Here is a 16,359-nt window from a genome sequence, read left to right on the forward strand (position 1 = left end):
CCCTCTCTCTCAGTCTCTCTCTCTCTCTCAAATAAATAAATAAATAAAATCTTTAAAAAAAAAAAAGACACCTTAGCAAAAGTAAAAAAAAAAAAAAAAGAGGGCAAGCTATAGTGTGGGAGAAGATATTTGCAACATATGTAATTGAAAAATGATCAGAAATATATAATTGACAAGAAATCAAAAGTTTCTACCAAGAGTATATAAAGAACGCTACAAATCAATTTTTAAAAATATAAAAACATTAGAAAATGAGCAGAGAGGCACATCACAAAAGATGTAATGCAGTGGCTAGAAAACAACCAAAGAGATGCTTAGCCTCTCTGGCAATCAGGAAATGCAAACGAAGATGAGAATCAGATAACCATGTCACATATAATCAATAGGCAAAAATTAACAAATCTGGAATTGTCAAATGTCAGGACATAGATCAGTATAATTTTTTATATGTTGCTGGTGAAAGCACAAGTTGGTACCGTCATTTTCCACCATTTTGACATGGTGTTTTAAAGCCATGCCATACCCTACAACTCAACAATTTCATACCCTACAACCCAACAGTTCCACTCCTAGATATATACTCCACCCCCCCTACATACACACTAGTACATGTATCCAGGAGAAGCGCACACAATGTCAGGGGAAAACGCTATTCATAATCGCAAAAATTGTAAATAACCTAATCATCATAGCCAAGAGAATAGATAGATAATTTCTTGCATAGTCATATATAAAATATTATAGAACAATGAGAAATGAGTGAATGACAGCCACATACAACAGCATGAGTGGATCTTAATAACATTGTGTTGAGTCAGAAAAGTAAATGCCAGGTGACAATATATGGAATGATATATATATATTTTTTTTAAGATTTTGTTTATTTATTTAGAGAAAGAGCACAAGCAGGGGGGAGGAGCAGAGGGAGAAGAAGAGAGAATCTCAAGCAGACCCTGCACTGAGAGAGGAGCCCAACATGGGGCTCCTCTGAAAGCCAGACACCCAAATGACTGAGCCACACAGGCACCCCGGAATGATATTTTTAGATAAATTATTAAAACAAGTACAACCAAACACCATATGGCTTAGGCATAATATGAAATAAAAGCTTAAAAACTATATAAGTAAGTGAATAATAGACACATTCAGAACAGCATTTGCTTTGGAATGGGCATACAAGGGATGAGCCAGGGAGAAGATATAATGTTACTCACAGTAATCCAACAATCTGTGTGTAAGAGTGGGGGTGAGAGGGTGTTAAAGAAAAGTATATCCAATAATAAGAGAATGTAAAATAGGATGAGATAATAATTCAATGTAATATTATGAAGTCAATCCAAACAACAGCCCTAATGTACTAAGCTAGCCAGTGTATCTTATTGTATAGACAAGGGCACTAGCTAGAACATTTTCACCCATCAGATATAAATTGAAAATAAAAATATTAGTTAGACCGGGGATGAAAGTCCATACTTAGTAGACTAACATTTATCTTATAAAATTGAGTTTGTAATGAACTATGCTGAAACTCTCCTTTACCTACACTAGTTTGTCATCCTTTATTCTCAGTGGTTTAATACAAGTTAAGTTCCATATCTTTTTTGTTGTTGCTTACCTGTATCCCCAGTGCCTAAGGTGATGCCTAGCATATAGCTGGTGCTCAACAAATATTGCTGAGTAGATAAATGATTCTGTGTTGTTGGTTATAGAGGGAAATTATGTAGCAATGGTGATAAAAGATTATTGGAGGGGCACCTGAATGGCTCTGTCAGTTAAGCATCCAACTCTTGATTTCAGCTCAGGTCATGATCTCAGGGTTGTGAGATCCAGCCCTATGCTAGGCTCCGTGATCAGTGTGGAATCTGCTGTCCCTTTCCCTTTGCTCATCCCACCTCTCTCTCTCTCTCTCTCAAATAAATGAATAAATTCTTCTAAAAAATAAAAAATAAAAGATTATTGACAATATTATAGGATAAAGCTGAACTGCAATTTAAATTTATACTATGATCATATATAAATTATCCCATATTTTCATTCTCAGCATAATGCTGATGTATTGGAGTCTGATGATTTCCTTTATTTTATTTATTTGATTTTTTGTCGAAATTATACTGAAATGTAAGATACACAAGAACAGGGAACCAAACCTCCTCTTGTCTTGCTCACTGTGGTATGATAATGTCTATAGCAGTGACAGCCATACAGTAGGTGCTCAGCAAATATTTCTTGAATGATTGAAAGAATATGTGTACCTATGGACAAGGACAAGGAAGAAAACACAAACATACACAGTGAAAAGAAATGATCTGCTTAAATGGAATTTTTGAACTTTTTGTTTGCTTTATTTACATTGTTATTATAATATTATGTGTGCCCGGAATAAAAGAGAAATCCTGTTCATCCCAAGCATCATATCATTATGAAGCATAGAGGCTACCCAAAATATTTTCTGCCCCAGAAACTGGAAAACTGAAAGGTCTTGCATGGAAGTGCTTTATACTTTACACAAGTATATTCTTGGTCTTTTTAGTAGATTTTATAATGAAATGAACAATTGCAATTCCTCGTGTCTTCTGTCCTTCCCCACTTGAAAACTTCATTTATCCTCAGACATCTCTTTATCATTCTTACGATGAAATAGCCTTAGAAATTGTAAAATCTAGGAAGGGACTCCAAAACCCAACAAACAGAATTTTCCTCCCCGTGAAAACTCTCATTCTTACTTATGCAAATAAGAATATCTTGTTTACTAGTTGCCATTTTTATCCATAAGCTTAGAGAAGAAAATTCCCTACCATGAGTTGTTCTATTTATAATCATTCACAAAAAAACACATTAGGATCCAACAAGTTAATATTGATTGCTCACTCCCAAACTATTTTTGAAACATGTTTCTTCTCGTTGGATTGGACTGTAATGTGACATCCAATATTAGATGATGCATTTGGCAAGATACGTGACAAGCATGGGTAATGAGATTTTTTTTTCCTTCCAGTATGTTTATTTCAATAGATTTATGAAATGTTCCCAGGCAGAAAAAGAATGATAATGGATGGATTTCTGGTGAGATAAACCCACTAGCAGTGTTTCTAAAGCTCTTGCTATTTGTGAGCACATTCTAATGGGATATTTGCTTATACATGCATTTTGTATCTTACATATATTTGGATCTCACTAGAAGATTTTGGGTGCATTGCATTTACACTAAATTTATAAGTATATGTTTTAATATACTCTATGAAATGGGGATACCAAATCTGACCATCTAAATACCCCAGGTTATAGGTTAATAACATCCTGGGATATTTTCATCCTGACACTTAGGTGATCTGGCCGTGGAGCAGAAAAGTGAAACTTAATTACTTTTTTCTTTCTGTTTTTCCCTGCCATCCATTGGTCCAGTGGAGCCCAAAGCCACATTGAAATCAGTCAATCTGGCAAAGTTAGACAAGCAGAAAAATGATGTGAGTCTCCATAGGCCCCATGCCTGTAATTTGCCCCATTACCAAAATCAACAAGCTTATCATTACCTCACCACATGTGCCCCTGCATGTGTGCACACTTGCGCCCACGTGCGCGCACACACACACACACCTGGGCCTCATAGTACCTCTTAAAGACCGCTCGTAGGGTCTTTATTTTGTTCTTTGACCATACATTCCTTATTCTTCAAAATTTATGTACTCTTCTTCGTAAATCTTGCAATTGCGTTGTTTACCCTGTCCCTGGTCCTAGTTGGTTCTTCTCAAGCTCTTGGTAGCTGTGCCTCATAATTTCATGGCAACCCCGTCTACGTTCCATAGGCAGAGCAGTTGGAGAGGCTGGAGTTGAGGAACTGAGAGTCAGTTAGGGGGACATAGCAACACCGGAACCTACAGCAACCTTGGGCCCTGCCCCTCTCTCAGGCTACAGGATAACCCCGCAGTCCTGCTCCTTCCTGCTGACGGCCATGCTGAGTCTCTAAACTCACCACTCCTGCCCTCAAATTCCAAGATCTTGTATGTCTCAGATCACGTCTCATTCTATTTTCTTCTCCTCTAAAACACTGTTCTCCCCCAATTCTGTTACCTAGTACCTGATGAGGTCAACCACAAATTCAAGATTTCTTTCTCAGATTTTAAATTCTATTTTCCGTTAAAATGCCAAATTCTGGGGGCTTCATGTGTCCTCTCCACAGCTAGCACACAAGCCCTGCATTTCCAAAGATCATGAGTGTCATCTTTGTTTCATGGTCAGGAAGAGCGTGAGGGTCCCCTGTATAGAGGAGGTGGTCACGGCAAGAACAAACAGGGGAGCTGGTGCGTGAGCCTCCTGGTGTAAGGGGTGGTGCTGGCCCAGTACATGTTCACCCTGAAGAGGAGGGTGGGGCAGAAAACCAAGATCACCGAGATTCCTGTATCCAAGTCCTGCATCTCTGAATACTGCTTGCCACTCATGCCATTGCTCCAGGATAAAATCCAGGATGGAAGAACTCGGAACGTCTTAAGGAAGATTGGATACCTGAGACAAGTCTCGGTAAATGGACATGTAAAAATGTACATGTAAAAATGACACTTAAATTCCAGAGAAGTTCAGCTTGCATCAGCTTGCCGTATAAGAATAACAGAAACTGTCCATAGTTTGATCAAAAAAGGAACTATCAAACTTCAGATGGCCATGGACTTTCATATGACACTAAGTAGATTTTCGTGCAAAGGGAAAGGATGCCCAGCATGTTATAATAGTATCAACCACTGTAAACTGGTTACAAATGAACATCAAGAAAGTTTTTGCGGGGCGCCTGGGTGGCACAGCGGTTAAGCATCTGCCTTTGGCTCAGGGCGTGATCCCGGCATTACGGGATCGAGCCCCACATCAGGCTTCTCCCTTATGAGCCTGCTTCTTCCTCTCCCACTCCCCCTGCTTGTGTTCCCTCTCTCGCTGGCTGTCTCTATCTCTGTCAAATAAATAAATAAAATCTTAAAAAAAAAAAAAGAAAGTTTTTGCAACTAAGGAAGAACACTATGTTGTCAAAATTGACTGTTTTTACCGTAGAATGAAAATATCCCTTTATGGTAGAAAGACATGCTAAAGTACATAGTTTCCTTGTTAAATAAGCTTTACCCAGTGCTAAGTTTAAATAAAATGTAGAAGAATCCAATGTTATGCTCCAGGAAGGATATAAAAATTTATTTGAGAAACTCCAACAACACAGCATCCTTGTGTTCCTATTTTCGGCTGATGATGGTAATATACTCAGGAAGGTTCTCCGTAAGCTGGTGTTTATCATCCAAATGTCAAAGTAGTGTTTATTCATGGATTTTGATGAAAATGGAGTCTCAAAAGATTTAAAGGAGAATTAACTCATGTATTTAACAAACAGAATGGTGGTATGAAGAGCACAGAGTATTTCAATCAATTAAAAGACGTAAAAACATAATTCTGCTGAGAGACTCTCAAGGAGACTTAAGAATGGCAGATCGAGTAGCCAATGTGGAGTGCATACTGAAAACTGGATATCTAAATGATAGCGTGGATAAGCTTTTAGAAAAGTATTATGTTAGTGAGAGCTGAATCTTTAGAAGTAGCCAACTTTATCTTACTGAGGATTCCAAATAAGTATTTTTCAGGACGACCTCTTTCCTGTGGGAACAATTGATACAAGAATTGCTCATCTCTTCATCTTGCTGAAAGACTCTTATTATAACACATTCTTGCTCTTGAAGTTTTTTCTAAGTATTCTCAGACATGTTGAATCCATTAACTGGAACCTCCTTTTTCTTCACCTCTCTCAACACACTCCCCACTATATTTTTTTTAACAGATTAAAAACAAATCTTAAAACCAAAACTAGAAAAACAACTTCCTGCTTTTCCAAAGTGGATTCTGTAGCTTAATTTTACCACACATTTTCTGAGGAGTAGAGGTCTAAAAAGGAAGATTTTAAAAAATAGCCAAATAATTTGCATAATTTCAAGTACTGCCATTTTTGTAATTTGGATGGATCATGCTGATGGTGTCACCATCTGAAATTGTGCTATGCTTGGTTATTTTGCCTGGGGAAAATTAAAATTGAGCAGAAAAGTTTGGCATTCTATATTTGGTGAAAAAACTGTTGGTACCCACATGTAACTGACCATTACAAAATGTTCTGTATCCCCGGCGCCCGGCCGGCTCAGTTGGTAGAGCATGTAACTCTTGATCTTGGGGTTGTAAGATCGAGCCCCATGTTGGGTATAGAGACAATTTAAAAATAAAATCTTTAAAAAAATGTTCTGTATTTACTTGCTGATGATAAATATGAAATTGAAAAAAATATATTGAATACCCACTTCCCTCAAAGGGATAGCACTTGCTCAACTATTTATATCTTAGTATAAATTAATTTATCACATCCTTTCTTGCAAACAGACTTTGAAAAGATAAAAAACAAAGGTAGCAAGCCCTAAAAATAAGAAGTAAAGGAGGCACCAAGTTGGGCAAAATATCTTGTAAGGTTATCCAAAACAAATTGCCTTCTTCATAATTTTACCTAAATCCAGGCCTAGTCCCAATTTCTTCTTCATTAGTTGTTGTTCTTTGTTAGTCAAATCCTGACCATTAAGGCTTAGCCTTTAAAAATGGGCTTTTGAAACACGCTCAGTCCATCATCATCTGTCGACCTTGGTATTCTGTCTAGAACAGCACCAACAAAAAATAGTCAGGATCACATATTCAGGGTCAGACAATTATACTGAAAATAACAACATCTCCCTGACCTAGTCATATTCAAAATAGCTGTGTATAAAACTCCCCTTACCTCTGGGGTGACCCCCAGTTAATTAGCTGTGACAGAGTGTACTGGGAGCAGTCCCTGGAAAGCACTGAGTTACACCTCTCCTGAAAGGCCTGATAACTTCCCCTTGTCTGCAGTGGCAACTGCCATTGACATCTCGGGAGAAACCAAGAAAGGGGAGGACTGAGGGTTTTTTGTGTTTTTTATTGTTGTTGTTGTTTTTAATGTTTGTTTTGGTTTGGTTTGGTTTTGCTTATTTGTTTTGGTCTTGACACACAAGAAAGCACTTAACTTGGAAAATCATACATGCTAATGTTTTAAATAAACGAGCATAATGTTTTTCTACTGATTGCAACTACGTGTAACTGTAGCTGTTTTACTTTACACTACATTATAGGCCTGTTATCAAATACAGAAATGCAGAGCCTGCCAAGAAGTGGAACATTCTTGCCAGAGATGGGGAACTAAGCAAAATGAGTTGATAGATCTCCTCCAAAAGCTATAGGTAGTACCTGAGTTTGCTGCCATCCACTCAAGGGGAGAGTTTGCTTCTAAATCCATCAAGACAACTCAGCCCAGCAGCTAGCGAGGCCAGTGACCACAGGGGTCTGAAAATTCACCACTGATACAGTTCAGTAGTCGTAGCCAAACAAGAATATCGGCTTATCCACAAGTACAAACTATTTTGTTCCCTTGTGCATATTCTGCCAAGGTCTTCAAAGTCCTGTTGGCACCTTTGCTTGACTAAAGGCCACCATAATACACCTGGGCTTTTATTCTCTCCCATGTACTGGAGGCACATGAGAATAGTCACAACACATTCTCTGAGGCTGGAGAAACCTCTCCTAGTGTTTCGCTTCCATTCCTTCTTCCTGCTTCTAAGTGGCTATAATCAAAACCTTCCCTAGTTGAGACATTGGGATCACAAGTTTTCCCTCTACTCCCACTTTATTTTGGGACACGCTAATGTATGCTGCAGAATCGTTCAGTGATTTTGCTTTACATATTCATTAATAATCTTTTTTATTTTATTATCTTACTCTAAGTTATTAGATTCAATTAAATATCGAGAAGAGAATAAAATAACTGTCTTATACAGGTTGACTCTTCCAATATTTTCTTCCTTTATCAGCTTCTTGGATGCCCAGTGAAACATATAGTTCAGTGCCCTCAGGAGCAAGCTCGACAATTCATGGTGAGTACTTAGGGGGAGAGTTAGGTCAGGGAAGGTGGTGGGCTGCTTTATTTGGGCAGAGATGGAAAAACAAGAACTGGTAAGAAACTCTCAGATGGATATTGAAAAGTGCACCTTGATGATGAAAATGACAATGAATAGAACCAAATTTTTTCCCAGCCACGGTCACTAACAGGAGCTAATCAGAGACCAAGTCTTAGATTTTTTTTTCTCTATTTTATTTCAAAATGAAATCTACAAAATAGCATTTCTTGGCTAATTAAATCCATTAAAATTGCATTTTAAATTTTAATTTTCCATTGGAAATTGAGATGATTTGTCAACATGGATTTGTCTACTGAAATCTTGCAAAGGAAGTTTTACTGACGTTATCAAACATGTTATAGTGGGAGAATCGGTTATTTTGATTGGCTGGACCTCCGATACCCTGGAAGAATAGAGAAAGGTCCCATTTTTCTATGGCTCCAACATAAGACATTTTCCCATAACCACTTAAATTTCTCATGGAGATTCTTTAGCAGATATTGTTTTGTTATGTGTGCTGTACAGCTTCTCTTTTCTTCCTTAAACCAATAGAGAATTTCATTCCTTTGTTAGTTTTAGATTCTAAGGTCCTAGCTTTGCTGTAAATTGGTCCTTAGTAAGCTTTATACATAGTCCTGTAGGAGCATTTAAGCCATTAAAATTGAACTCTTCCTAATAGCAAGTGAAATCCAGTCATGATTTTACACCACTTCATTGGGTTGAGATGGCTATTAGGATCAGTTCACATATCCCTTGTCTATTCCTAGGTGATGTCTTCACCAGCACAACCAGAATATTTTCAGAAGTTCCCGCAACTGCCAATGGATCAACTAAAAATACCCACATCCATATCACTGGTGAGTCATTTACTTTTTTCTAAATTTTGTGTTTCACTTACTCAACAGATATTTATTGAGTACCTACCATTTGCCAGATGCTGTAGCAGTTGTTGGGTACCCACTGCGAAAGAAGTAGATCTTTCTTGTCTTGCATACAGAAGAGACCTTGAAAACATTGGCCTTCTGAAGATTATAATCTATTGAAGATGATATACATAAGTAAATAATCATATAATTACATTTATTTGTGACAGATACTATGATATAGTATAAGGTATTGTCAAAATGTAACAGAAAGATCTAATTTTAACTGGCAACAGGAAAGGAACCTCTAAGGATCTATTTAAATTAAAATCTGAAAAATGAACAAAAATTTGCCAGGTGAAAAGTAGTAAGAAACATTTTATCCTATGAAAATATATCTGAGATAAGAAATATTGTTGGAACAAAGAGTATTTCTATAATTAAACTAATAAAATTTTGTCAATACTGAATATAATTTCTTGTTTTATATCATAAGAGGTCAAGAACCTCCCAGCCCAGGTCTTGATTGTAAGTTCAGAGGCATAATCAACTTTTTCACCTTAGGGGGTATTCTCTTAGCCGGTGGACACTCCACTTGAATCCTCAGCTTATTCTGTGTGGAAGGTCCCCGGTGCTCAGATCCTTGGAGCATCACCTTGCATACAACATAGCAATAGAACAAACTGAAGTCCTACCAATGCCTTTCAGATATTGGTGCCTTAAAAAACTGCCTCGTTCAGGGAGAGGGCAAGATTGGAGCTCTGCTTCTCCACTGAGACATTCCTGAAGTCAGTGGTCCCATTTTCTGTTTGTGGTAGGGAGAGAAATTTTAAACATTGGGTAAGACCCATTTAAAACCTTTTGTTCTTTTATTTCTCTGAAACGTTAGGGGTAAAACGTTATATCATACCATGTTACCAGTGTAGAGCCTAGTAAATTTTGACTTGATTAAAACAGAACTTTGTGTAGGCTTGGGTTGACCATCTGTATGATTGTTTCTTTCATGATCATGATACTAGTCTTTAACAGTTCCGCTACGACCATGAACTAGCGTGAACTAGTCACCTGCACAGACACCATAGCATATGGGTATGCGTTATAGGACTACATGGGCTTCCAGCGTACCCTCAGCATCTGCTTAGACTAGGCCGAGGTTGGGGGAGCATCAGAAAGACCCAAGTCTCTGGATGTGTGTTATAAACAGGACAACATCATATTGCTGCAGTCCAAACTATGTTAGATATAGAAAAGATTTAGTAACTAATATTTTGAATCCACTTTTTTTGCCTATGTATTTTGAGACTTTGCTTTATAAATAGCACTATAATAATTATGAGGCAATAAAGGAAATTAAAAACCTAGTCTCCACCTACAAATAGTTCACAATCTAGTTGAAACAAAAAAAGAAAATCAATCCAAATAATTCTGATACAAAATGGGCTTTTTGCCCAAATGATCTACATAATCTGAAAAGCTAAAGATCTATCCATAATGTATAAGGAATTTCACTGGGGTGTTGTTAAGAGATAACAAAAGCCTGGAAACAATTTAACCCTCGAACATTAAGAGACCAATTAAATAAACCATGATACATCTATACATCGGGGAACTATCCACTCATTTAATCAAAGAAGGTAAATCTCTATGCACTTTCATGAAAAGTATTCCAAGAGCATTTTTTAAAAGAAAGATCCAAAGGACAGAACAATACGTATTGCCCTCATTTCTAAGAAATATTACACATATATATGTTGTATATGCATAGAAAGTTTTCAGTGGGATACATAATTAACTAATAAATTTATTGCCTCAAATATAGATAAATAGCATCTGAAGTCATAAGGACACTTCCTTTTTCATTTTAGCTTTGTATTTCTGTACTGTTTGAATTTTTAACATGATTATAAAATGCTTTTTAAAAAGGAAAATATTAAGTAACTATGTAATTATAAACATTCCCTTTTATTCTCTGCAGTAGAATCAGACAGCCTCACTTCCTAAGAGAGTTAATTTTCTTAATTCTTCCTTCATGTTAGAAAAAAAGTAAAACAGTACAGAATATGCTATTTACATTGCCTCTGGTCTAAAGTCAACACTATTTGAAAGTCTTTGATTCACACGGTTTGACTTGGTGTACAAATGCTAGAAATGCAGTGAATGAATGGAGTGCAGATATAATCAGAAGGGGTAAGAATAACCCGCCCATTTATCACCCACCAAGATAGTTTCTGCCAGCCCTTTACTTTTGACTTCCTCCCTTTGCAGACCATAGAAAGAGCAAAATAACTGGCTTCAGTTTTACCCCTTTCACTTCTCTCCTTTCTATTGCTGAAATGTGTAGAGGACAAAGGAAAGAAAAAGAGGGGAGGTGATAGAAAGGATTAGAAAATCTCTATTCTGGGTATCATTCCTTGAGTGACATCCAAGTGAAAAGTCTTGGAGAAGGATCTTTTGAGCATTACAACTCTAAATATAGTAACCAGGCCTTCTCAGTTTGGGATTTTCAGGGCATCAGAATGTTATAATGTTACAAGCCATTTTAGTCTTTCTTCCTCTTCCTAATACACTGATATTCCATAAAGCAATTAATGACTCCTTAAAGAATAAGAGAAACTAAAGCTAGGCCATTATTTCACCTATAAAGTTTTCTTTACTGGAGTAAGTTTGGAATACAGATTTACAGCTTATCCCTTTTATTTATTCATTCTTACAAATGACATTTCATTGGCAATCATGTGCCAGGAATTGTCCAGAGACTTGGGAAAATGAAAGAAAAAAAAAGCATTCGTTCTGGAACATTCTAACAAGAAAGACATTCACATAGAAAGTAACTGTGGGGGCGCCTGGGTGGCACAGCAGTTAAGCGTCTGCCTTCGGCTCAGGGCGTGATCCCGGCATTACGGGATCGAGCCCCACATCAGGCTTCTCCTCTATGAGCCTGCTTCTTCCTCTCCCACTCCCCCTGCTTGTGTTCCCTCTCTCGCTGGCTGTCTCTATCTCTGTCAAATAAATAAATAAAATCTTTAAAAAAAAAAAAAAAAAGAAAGAAAGTAACTGTGACATGCAAAAACAGAAGTGAGAACAAGACATAGATCTGATCCCAGAGCATAATTGTGGTCAGCGATGGCCCTTGGAGAAAACAGGTAGGAGAGATAGTTCAATTCATCCTGCTTTCTAATTGCCAAAGTTTGGCATTAAAGTTCATCTCTCTTTATGCCCTTTGCAGGTTTTGTGGCCAATAAACCTAGAGATGGAATGTCCTGGCCGGTGATTGTAGGAGCTTTGCTCGCTTTCTGCATAGCATTGTTTGGCCTTGGAGTGAGAAAATGGTGCCAATACCAGAAAGAAATGTGAGTATAATCCTGAATCTGCAGGAACAGAGATACTTTTTCAGCACAACATATTCACTCAGCACGTTAAATATCACTCCTCTGTGGAGCTGTCACGTAGAACTGAGGAAAGGGGGCTCAGAGAAGCTCAGAGAAGGTCCCCAGCTTGCCCAGCACCACCCAGCTGGGATGAGTTCCGCTGTTTCTGACTCAGTGTCCCCCTCTGCCTGTTCAGTCTGTGATGCTCGTCAGACGGAACAAGTCAGTGGGCATGAAATGAGAACGGAGACTTGCCTCACCTCAAACACTAAAACCGATTTTTCTTTTAATCTTCATTACTTTTTCATTTTCATGCATCTCTGAATGGCCTGGGCCCAGCTGGGCCCAGATACTCAAGTGTGAAATTGAGTGAGAAAGGTAATTTGAAGAAAGTCCAGCTGCTTTTCAGCAGAATGGGCTTTTACCAGCCTTTTTCTTTTTCCCCAAGGACAAAAGAAAGTAAACAGTGGGTTCCCCCTCTTTTGTATAATTGAAATATTTGCCAAAATTCTTTTCCCTCCACTCTGCCATCTGAAATGCCATGTCAGATTAAGCCTCGCTTTTCTGGCTTGGCTGTTTGGGATGCAGAGTAGACCATGATTGGAGGAGATCCCTACAACATATGGAGCTGCTCTTCCACTCCTGCTACTGTCTGAGATGCCGGTGACCGCTGTGCCTACCTTCTACTTGAAGTGTCCTCGAAGACTCTATAACCACACCCAGCGAGTGTTTCATGGGGAAAAACAAAACACTAAACCAGTAGTCAGAAATTCTGGGCTCTTGTCCAAGGAAGACACTTTGGCTACCATGTGACCTTGAGGACTTCATAATTTCCCTGAAAAATACAGAAGTGCACATTTCTTAGAATTTTATCTACCTGTTGAAATATATTGTCTGCTTCGAAGCATCAGGGGAAAAAATAAGTAATAGGCATTAGATATTTTTATTAAAATGAGAAAACGGGAATCTGAAATTTTGAATTGATATTTTTATTATTTGTACTCAAATTTTTGTGTTATATAGAGATAGGAATCTCTCTCTCTCTCTCTCTCTCTCTGTGTGTGCATGTGTCCTTCTCCATGTCCATGTCCATCTCTATCTCTCTGGAGAAATTAAGGTGCTATGGGTTTACCAACAAGGGGTAGAGATGTTTGAGTCAAGGACAGAAATCTGCTCACAGATGAATTTCCATGTCTTGATATCAAGAGAGCTGGAGCATTCGTACAGCTAAATCCCAAACTCACACGTATGCCTGATGCATTTCAGACAAAGAGATGAGTTGTGCTAACAGAGAACAGTACTTTATGTAAAGATGACTTTAAGAATGTTCGCTGATTCAAATGTACGGGATTCTGGCATTGACCATCCAGTATCAACCAAGATAAGGGTACAGAAGAGCTTTTCTTCCCACCTCAGCCCTATCCTCACGGCGTGCAGTGAATGTGTGGGTGAAGGCTGGGTACCGGTAAGGTTGGCAAAGGCATTATTTGAAAATCTTCAGTCTTCAGTCCCAGGATTTTAAAATTTTGTCTCTGGAGGAGTGTTTTAACCCACATAAGAGAAACACTTCTTCTATTAGGAGGCAGTTTCCATGGAGAATATGGGTTCTCGTTAAAAGACCAGAATTGCCACTCTAGTTCTCTTTAGCAAGTTGCTGAAGACCTCTGAGCCTCAGTATTATCTGCAGAATGGTGATAATAATGTCCAATCCCTAGATACAAATTAAATAATGTTATGATAAAAATGCTTTGCAAACTATAAAATACCTTATAAATATTAATTTATGGTATTATCACAACACAGCTAATAAGCAGAAGGAAAAATTCTGAGGGGACTGGTGGGCATGTCTCTTTCTCGGTTTCCTACTTTCCTGTTTCCTTGAATCACCACCTCACATTCTTAGCATTGAAAGAGCAATGTTTTGTTCCTAGCATGGAAAGACCTCCGCCTTTCAAGCCACCTCCACCTCCCATCAAGTACACTTGCATTCAAGAGTCCAGCGGAAGTGATTTGCCTTGTCATGAGATGGAGACACTCTAGCCCCTTAAGACTTGGCTGTATAGAACTCTGCTAGAATCCTGCGAGAAGGTGGATATTGTGCTTTATTAATACAGTTGCCCTCTAGCCAAGCCTGTACTGCAGCTGCAATGGGTGTCGGAAGTGAATGACCTGTTTTCCCTGCAACTCCGCCTCTTTCATCTGCATGTGCCTGACACTGAGCAAGACTGAGAGGCAAAGTCATGCTCATACCCAGTGAGATCTGTAGGAATGTTCTTGCTTACGTAAGAAGTGCAAATTAGGCTGCTGTTATTAAAAAGTACTTGCAGTGTTTTTATTTTTCATTTTAGCTCTCTGGCTGGGGTGACGACAGTGGTTTCAAGCATATGTCCATGCCAGATCCTCTTCTATTTGGGCATCTGCCAACAATCTGAACTATTCGCCAAAAGTATGTTCTTCTCTGAGGTTTGTTGCATCTCTAGGAAAATTACAAAAAGAAGAAAATGTGAAAGTTCTAGCAAGAGTTCCAAATAAGTGCAAGTAGTCTTTGTACTGAAAATATTTTGCTTATTTTCACTAGAAGAAATCCTAATACCTTGCACAAGACACCAGTCCCAGTCCCCCTTCGTCCCACCATGTTTTGCCCAGCTTCCTGCCCCATGGAATGAGGAGGGATCAAAGGAAAACTAGCCAACAACCAAGTAGCCTAGTAGACATAAGTAACACTTCATTGGCCTCTAAAATGATATGAACTAAGAGTGTTCTCATCCTCAGCTTTACCTCTGTGTGTGTGTGTGTGTGTGTATGTGTGTGTGTGTGTGTCCCCACATGCATGTGCATGGGTGTATCAAACCATTACCAAACTGTTACATGAATCAACAGGCACCCTAACCCCAATCCATCTCCTGTAATTCCTGTTATTCTCTTTTTCATCTGGGGACTCTCCTGTTCATCCAATCTGCATGTTTTTATCCATCTTGAAATAAATACAGGCTCAAATCATTCTAGCATTGATGAATTAATCCTGCTCCTACCAATCTTTTACAAGATAGTTCAAACAGAATGTATAGGTAATGGAAAAGAAACCTCGTTTGCCAAACCTATTCTGTATTCAGCAAGAGTTCCTGAGTGAATAAATTACTGATGCTCCTTGTTTCTCTAAGCCACCCAAACACCCCTGCCCTAGGAAGGAGCAACAGATGTTGCTGTCAGATATGATAGGCAAATGCTGCACGGACTTTCGTCTCAAAAGGAACATTTAGTTCATTTGCAGAGTACTTATCCCTGACTGCATGTGAGAATAACTTGGAGAGTTTTTTGAGTTTTTTGAACATCAGGGCTATCCCACTCCAGAACAATGAAATCAGAATCCCTGTGGAGTAAGGCCCAGGCATCAGCGCTTCCAGGTGATTCGAGAGTTCAGCCAAAGTTGAGAACTGCTGAGCCAGTGGAGGTCCCTTCTCCTTAATCAGAATCTTGGTCTGGGATGTATTTCTTGTGGTGATCAGCCTCTAGTGTCCCTGTTGTGACTCTTGCCTCTTATACAGTCCCCTCTGATACTGAATGCAACTGGCTGGTATAGCTGGCCAGGACTAGGGTAAGGCAAGGAAGACACCTAGGGTATAAAATTTAAGGAGATATCCAAATCTAGGGTCATGCACTTTTACAGTCTTGTGAGTACCAGTGCCAGGCCCAGTATAACCAATTAGATATGCAGAAGTCACCAGAGTGTGACTTCCAAGGCTTGGTCATAAGATACATGATAGCTTCTGCCTCGATCTCTCTTTGATCCCTCTCTCTGGAAGAAGCTGGTTTCCATGATGTGAGGACACTCAAGCAGACCTATTTAGAGGGCACCCTTTCAAGGAACTGAAGCCTCCTGCTAACAACAGTCATCAACTAGCCGGCCGTATGAGTGAGCCATCTTGGAAGCATGTCCTCCAGTCCTCACTCAAGTGTTTAGTTAACTGCAACCTCAGTTATCTTTTGACTGGGACCTCATGAGAGCCAGAACCACTCAGCTAACCTCTTCTGAATTCCTGACCCACAGACACTGTGTGGGGTAATAAATACTTATTATTTAACACCACTGTCTTTAGGTATAAAGTGTTACACAGTAACAGATAGCTAATACAGCCCAATGAATGGAAAAATAAA

General features: G+C 38.7%; 1 protein-coding gene and 1 pseudogene across 3 annotated transcripts in view; both read left to right on the plus strand.

The window, feature by feature from the left end:
* CD96 (CD96 molecule) overlaps window positions 1-15,204 on the plus strand; it is a 99,708-nt gene extending 84,504 nt beyond the window's left edge. For all 3 annotated transcript variants that reach the window (XM_011222500.3, XM_019797620.2, XM_011222502.3), the window contains 4 exons: window positions 7,887-7,949; window positions 8,741-8,830; window positions 12,063-12,186; window positions 14,136-15,204. In XM_011222500.3, the coding sequence (XP_011220802.2) occupies window positions 7,887-7,949; window positions 8,741-8,830; window positions 12,063-12,186; window positions 14,136-14,244 (386 nt within the window). In that variant the 3' untranslated portion in view covers window positions 14,245-15,204. The remainder of the gene's footprint in view (window positions 1-7,886; window positions 7,950-8,740; window positions 8,831-12,062; window positions 12,187-14,135) is intronic.
* LOC117802289 lies at window positions 4,342-7,868 on the plus strand (annotated as a pseudogene).
* Window positions 15,205-16,359: the final 1,155 nt, after the last annotated feature.

The sequence above is a fragment of the Ailuropoda melanoleuca genome, chromosome 1 (genome assembly GCF_002007445.2).
Source record: "Ailuropoda melanoleuca isolate Jingjing chromosome 1, ASM200744v2, whole genome shotgun sequence".
NCBI lineage: Eukaryota > Metazoa > Chordata > Mammalia > Carnivora > Ursidae > Ailuropoda > Ailuropoda melanoleuca.